Source organism: Propithecus coquereli, unplaced genomic scaffold (assembly GCF_000956105.1).
Source record: "Propithecus coquereli isolate 6110/MARCELLA unplaced genomic scaffold, Pcoq_1.0 Scaffold8, whole genome shotgun sequence".
Classification (NCBI taxonomy): Eukaryota; Metazoa; Chordata; class Mammalia; order Primates; family Indriidae; genus Propithecus; species Propithecus coquereli.
Genome location: NW_012154173.1, coordinates 9,376,196 through 9,383,189, shown reverse-complemented (window position 1 = coordinate 9,383,189; position 6,994 = coordinate 9,376,196). Strand labels below are relative to the sequence as shown.

General features: G+C 36.0%; 1 protein-coding gene across 1 annotated transcript in view; it reads right to left on the bottom strand.

The window, feature by feature from the left end:
* STAU2 (staufen double-stranded RNA binding protein 2) overlaps positions 1 to 6,994 on the bottom strand; it is a 334,306-nt gene that overhangs the window by 297,508 nt on the left and 29,804 nt on the right. The window contains exon 2 of the mRNA XM_012663103.1: positions 5,123 to 5,250. Within this exon, the coding sequence (XP_012518557.1) occupies positions 5,123 to 5,236 (114 nt within the window). The 5' untranslated portion in view covers positions 5,237 to 5,250. The remainder of the gene's footprint in view (positions 1 to 5,122; positions 5,251 to 6,994) is intronic.

The window sequence follows — 6,994 nt, the reverse complement described above, 5'->3', positions numbered from 1 at the left end:
TTATGTCTGACTTAAAGCCACTGGTAGACATATATGAATACAAATGACTTTGCTTTTCACAAAACGGATCCAGACTTAGCCAATCAATATTAATATGAATTATACTAATTAATATTACTTAGACTCCTAAATATTATCTTTCCTTCAAGAATATGCCAATTATTCTAATATTCTTTTAAAAAATGAGCTACAGGCTAAATGAGGTAATCTATGACCAAAGCGCCCAGATCAACAGGCACAGCTTAGCAAATGGGATCTCCAAATCTCCCTAAAACTTAAAGGAATCCTGGGACTATCTAGAAATAAGAAGAGATCCAAGGTAGTCCACTTTCACCACAATAAATCTGTTCAGCCTTTGAAACCCTGGCAATGAGAGAAAGAGATAGATATAAAGTCAGTTCACAAGCCCCTCTAAAAATTACAATGGATTCCTAAAGAATATTAGGGAAATTCAAATTCCTCCTGGATTCTCCAGAATTTTCCCAGCTTGCCTGGCCTTCCTTTACCAAACATGGGGGATAGGAGTGGTGTCACCAATTGTTAAGAGTACCTACCTCTTCCCTTCTAGGGTGACAGCAACACCACACTGGACTAAAACCTGAATATCTATGAGCATTCAGGAGGCACTTCGGAACTAAGGTCAATTAGTCTAGCTAAAATACCAGAGTCAGGAAGACGCTGCCCATACTATTTCTACTCCTGCAGAACTAGAACTCAATTCTGGCATAAACAGTGCTCCTCAGAGGAAATGTAAGTTGACGGAACTCTTTTGAGATTTGGAATGCTTTCAATGAATGCTTAAAAACACACTCTTTCTCTGGACTATAACTTAAGATTTAGGCCAAGATCTCAAAAGCAAACATGGGAAAAGCATCACACTTATTTTGTCTTTTAGTGTATATGCTGAATCCTTCTAACACATCCTAGTTTGCTGATTTTTATTTGTACATCAATTCATAAAAAGTATTCTTCCACTTCACAATTTGTCTTCACTTTTAACCTAGAGCAATGTCAAAAAAATTTAACAGGGCCGGGCGCGGTGGCTCACGCCTGTAATCCTAGCTCTCTGGGAGGCCCAGGCGGGCGGATTGTTTGAGCTCAGGAGTTCGAGACCAGCCTGAGCAAGAGCGAGACCCCGTCTCTACTAAAAAAAAAAAAATAGAAAGAAACTAAAAATATATAGAAAAAAATTCGCCGGGCATGGTGGCGCATGTCTGTAGTCCCAGCTACTCGAGAGGCTGAGGCAGTAGGATCGCTTGAGCCCAGGAGTTTGAGGTTGCTGTGAGCTAGGCTGACGCCACGGCACTCACTCTAGCCAGGGCAACAGAATGAGACTCTGTCTCAAAAAAAAAAAAATTTAACAGGAAAAACTATTTTGAAATACCAAAAATCCTATTGCCAAAATAGCAATCACTAAGTAAATATTATCAAAGTAGTAGAATAACTAAAGTGGACTCCCCAAATAAAATGATTAACAGATATATACTACTAGATGCACATTTCTGAAAATATGAAAAGACCAATAATAAAATTATCAAATATTTTTCTTCTTAAATCTATCGTCCCTTAATATTCACAACAATGGAAAAGATTTGAATACCAGAATTGCTTCAAATTTTTCCTTGTTCATTATTTTTTAAGTCTCTTTAGAGAATAAATTTAGTTCTGTTTTTCCAGATACACTATTTTTTATCTATCCATTACTTTTGAAGTTACAGTAAAGAACCTTTATCCCCTTTTCTTTTGCCTGTCAGAAAAGCTTACACACTGATATATCTACACATAGAGATAACTCAATTTTTCATTCATTCACTCATTCAACAAATATTAATACTTACTGTGTGCCTAACACTTTTTTTTGAGACGGAGTCTTGCTTTGTCACCTGGGCTAGAGTGCTGTGGCGTCAGCCTAGCTCACAACCTCAAAGTCCTGGGATCAAGCAATTCTCCTGCCTCAGCCATCCAAGCAGCTGGGATTACAGACACATGCCACCACGCCCAGCTAATTTTTTTTTTTTTAATAGAGACGGGGTCTTGCTCTAGCTCAGGCTGGTCTTGAACTCCTGAGTTCAAGCGATCCTCCCACCTTGGCCTCCCAGAGTGCTAGGATTACAGATGTGAGCCACCATGCCCGGCCCCTAACAAATACTTGTACAGTGCCTACTATGTGCTCCATTCTCGCACTGGGGATATGGCTACCCTCATAGAGTTCACATTATATTTGAGGGAGACAAACAATAAAATAATATATAGTATTTGAAGGTGCTAAGTCCTACTGAGAAAAATAAAGTGTGTGTGTGTGTGACAGAGATCAGGAATTCAATTTCAGATGTGCTCCGTTTGAGGTATCTACAAGATACCCAAGCAGAGATGAAGTAGGCAGTTAGATACACAATTCTAGAGTACAGGGAAGAGCTCTGAGCTGAAAACGTAAATTTTGACATTATTACCATGCATATGTTATTTAAACCTATGAGATTGTATGAGACCACTAAAGGAGTAAGTCAAGAGAGTGAGAAGAGGTCCAAGGTCTGAATACCAGCGGTCTGGGAAATAAGGGGGGTGGGGGGACAGGAAGCAAAAGAAACTTTTAAAATGTGGCCAGTGAGATTAATTGGAAAAGCAGTGAGCAGTGTCTTGGAAGCCAAATGAATGAAGTATTTCAATAAGGGTCAGAGATCACCTGTATCAAATACAGCTGATAAGCCAAGTAACGTTAGTACTGACAATTGATAGTACTGACAACTAATCATTTAACAAGGAGGTAGCTGGTGATCTTCATTAGGCCAGGTTTTTTTTTTAACAGACCAGTTTCGAATGGTGGGAGTGGTAGGAACAATATCCTGAATACAGGGAAAATGAAAGAATTGGTAACAGCTAGTACAGACAACTTTTAAGGAGTTTTGTTGCAAAGCAAAGAAGAAATGAGGTTATAAACTGCAGGAGGAAGTAGAGCCAAGAAATTTTCTTTTAAGATGGGAAAAAATAATAGCATGTCTCTGTGCTGATGGGAATGATCTATTCAAAGGAGAAATTGATGACAAAGAAAGGAAGAGGAGGGGTGAAGAAGGCAGAGGAAGCAAAGCTGGAGAAATGGCCTTGAATGGGTGTAAAGGGGTTGGGATCCAGAACACAAATAAAGGAGTTGGGCTCTCAGGTAGTTCATCCATAATTCAGAAGGGAAGGCAGAGTCCAGATTTGGGACTGAGATTACGCCAAGCAAGTATCCTACCAAAAGAGGCAAGATAGCTAACGGTACAAACATACAAGGCATGTAGAATTTAAGCTGGTTAATGGGCTGCATGAGGACTGAGGGAAGTGAGGAATAGTAAAAAAAAAACAAAGTGGATCTGCAGTATGAAGGACTGTTTAAGTCAAATTAGAGGGAATGAACTAGAAAGTTAGGGGGCAAGTGTCAGAGAGAGATGAATACTTGGAAATAAAATTATGCAGTTATTGGTAATGATAAAGTCGAGAATGTGATAACAGGAATGAGTGACTGAAAGAATGGAGGACAAGATCAATGGAGAAGTTCAAAGAACTGAAAGGTCAGCATGTTGGAACAATCATCTATTTAGACATTAAAATCACCAAAAATTAAAACAGGAGGAATGTTGAAGAAAGTGAAATTGAGCCATGAGAAATCTGATGGAATCACCCAGAAGTCAGTAAATGACAGCCATGAGGGGGCATGTGGGAAATTAGTCTGGTAACATGAAATTCAAAACTGGGGGATTACCTCAAGAAAGAATACCCGGAATTGGCAATGAGGAGCAAAGAGGACATACACTAAAGGAACCAGGAAATGTAGAAGAGTAAAATATTCCTGAATAAACTCAATCTATCACAAAATGTAAAAACCAACATATATTATTGCCCTGCAACACAGTAACGACTACAATTGAGAACTACAGGTGCCACCGGAGGCCCAGAGGGATCAGAGAAGGTTTCACAGAAGTTTAGAAGACACATGTGGGAGTTAAGTGTTCAAAAATGAATAAGGGCAAAAGAACTTTAAAGGCAGAAAGACACTACAACTTAAGCAATGGCAGAAAAATGTGAAAAGAACATGAAACATTCTGAGAAATACAAACAGTTCAACATAATTAAGGACAGAAAGAGACAGGATACATGGCTGGACAGGTAGACAAAGGCCACAACTATTTTCTCTGCTACTGCAAGAATATAAGAGATGTTATGAACAAATTAAATTGTTGCCCATAAATCTTTTACTTTATAAAAGCCACTAATAGTGAACAAAACTGATGCACTGTAGTTTCATCTTATTTTTCTTACTTTGAGGGAGATGCTAGAAAACAACCCGATAGTCAGTTGCTTTATGGAGATTAACCAACCCTTAGAGAACAAAAGCTTCCACATTGAATACAAAATTTATGAGCATTATTACAATCCCCAACGTCCAAGATTTACAATTTGCCACAGAAAATTATACACAACTAAGACTTTTTAAACAGATCAATAGAGCTCAAATATAAATGCAGTAGTTGTAGATTTCTTTGTAACATGTATATAGCAAACATATACATAAATAACTATAGATAAATAAAAATTGCTTTCCATTTAAAAAGAACAATATTATAAGTGAATGCACAGATAACAATAATACTGGTATAAACAGCTTTCATAAATGACGAATCTTAGAATTAAACATGACATTGGAAAAGATGTCTCACTGAGGAACTGCTGGTATATTGGCTCTGTCTCCATTTTTACTTTAGCAGCTGTGATTTAATGGAAAGTGCACTGTACCTGGGAGCCAAAGAACACATATTCAAGTACTGGCACTGGCACTTAAGAACTATTAAGCAAGTTATTTAATTTTTCTGTGCCTGAGTTTAATTTACAAAAGTGAAATCGAACATCTATATCTTATGTAGTTTTATTAAGGTTTGTATGAAGTACTTATCTGAAAAAGCTTTATAAGTCATAACGAGCTATAAAATAGTTTAGCTATAAACTTCAACATATTAACGTAGAGCTAAAAGCCTTCAGAAAGCCATCCACTGAACCCCCACTCCAAAAAATAAAGCGCAATAAAAATCTGAGATGATAAATCTGTTAGTTTGATAAGCATGTCTCACCACCTCTCTCATAACCTTACCTTCGAATGAGCAGGCCCTCTTTCATTCAGAAGTTTATACTGGGGTTGGACTCTATTGAAACGGGCTAACTCATTTACCAGACACATTGGAGTTTTCTCTTTTGGGGTTGCCATTTTATCTTGGAGAGCTGTAAATAAAAAGGCTATAAAGTTTTTGTGAAGAATGACTTTACAAAATGGAAGAAAAACTAGTTTTGACTTTTATAGACTAAAGTCAGATTGTATATTTGGAATTATTTTCATGAATTTTGTATTTAAAAAATTCAAATCATCTAATGTCTTCCATTACATGCAACATAAATATGTATCACATTTTATACGATAATTTTTTCCTAGTACCTAAGTTGCTCTCTATACAAAAATATGATAGTATGCTTAAAGATTTTAAAATAATGTAAGATTTAATAACTTTTAATTTATCTTATAAACTCTCCTTTCCTCCTAAAAAAATTTACTAGAAACATGTCTCCTGATTCTTATTACAATAAAACTAAATTTTTTCTACCTTTTTTATCCTTTCATCTTAATTTTTTTGGGAAATCAAGTCCTAATTTTAAGTACTAGCTCTTCCACCAACTACTATTTTTTGGTAACCCTAAGCAAATTAAACTTCCTTTTCTGTTTTTTTTTTGAAAGAAATTTTTAAAGAAGAAACAATAATTTAACAAATGCTCCACGTACCTAATACCCAGAATTTGTTAACATTTTCCATGTTTGATTTAACTCTTACTTTAAAAAAAACAAAGCAGTATTCCATTCCAGTTAAGTTCCCTTTATTTTTTCTAGAGTCTACCACTACGTGAATTTAAGATATAGCCCTTTAGGATATTTTTAAATACACTTATATGCATACATGCATATTCATAAAAAAATACACGGTCTTGATATACGTGGTTTTGTATTCACATAAATAGTATTATAATAAACATGTTCGCACAATTTACTTTCTTCATTCTTCAGTAGGTTTTCAAGATTTAATAACTTATATTGATCCGGTACATGACTTTCAATTGCTACAGATTTTTCTATTACAATATCATACCAGTTCTTTAGTCTACTCCTCTGCTGAGAGACATTTAAGTTGTTTCTAATTCTTCACTCTTAAAAGGAAGAACAGGCTACCAAATAGCTCTCAGAATGACTGTACCAAATGATCTTCCCCTGGAATTACCATTTCTCCTCAAACCTGAAAACATGGAATATGGTCAGTTATTTTAATTTTTGATAGTTTGACATGTGATAAATGGAATCCCACTATTGTTTTGGGGGTATTTTTCCCGCTATTATTAATTTGCATTCCCAGATTACTAGGTAAGGCTAACCATCTTCTCTTATGCTACAGATCATTTGGATTTCCTTTTCTGTGAACTGCTTCTGTCATTTTTTTAAATTAATTATGTGTTATAGTAGTTATCAATCTTTTCTTTTATAGTTTGTGCTTTTTATGTCTTTTTTAGGAAATTCTTCCCTAATCTTCAAGGTCTTAATGATTTTATTCAAACTCACTAAACCTTCTATTCTGTAAAATGAGGGTAATAAACCTATCCTACTTAACTCCCAAGGTTGCTGTGAGGTTAAGATTTTTAAATGCATGGTATGGTTTTCTAAACTGTATCACAAATATATTATTACAGCTTCAGAATATTTTTCTAACAATACATTATTTTAGCCTATATTTTTCCTTCATCTCACAGACACATTTAACTTCTTTTTTCTTTTTTTTTGAGACAGAGTCTCACTGTGTTGCCTGGGCTAGAGTGCTGTGGCGTCATGCTAGCTCACAGCAACCTCAAACTCCTGGGCTCAAGCGATCCTTCTGCCTCAGCCTCCCAAGTAGCTGGGACTACAGGCATGCACCACCATGCCCGGCTA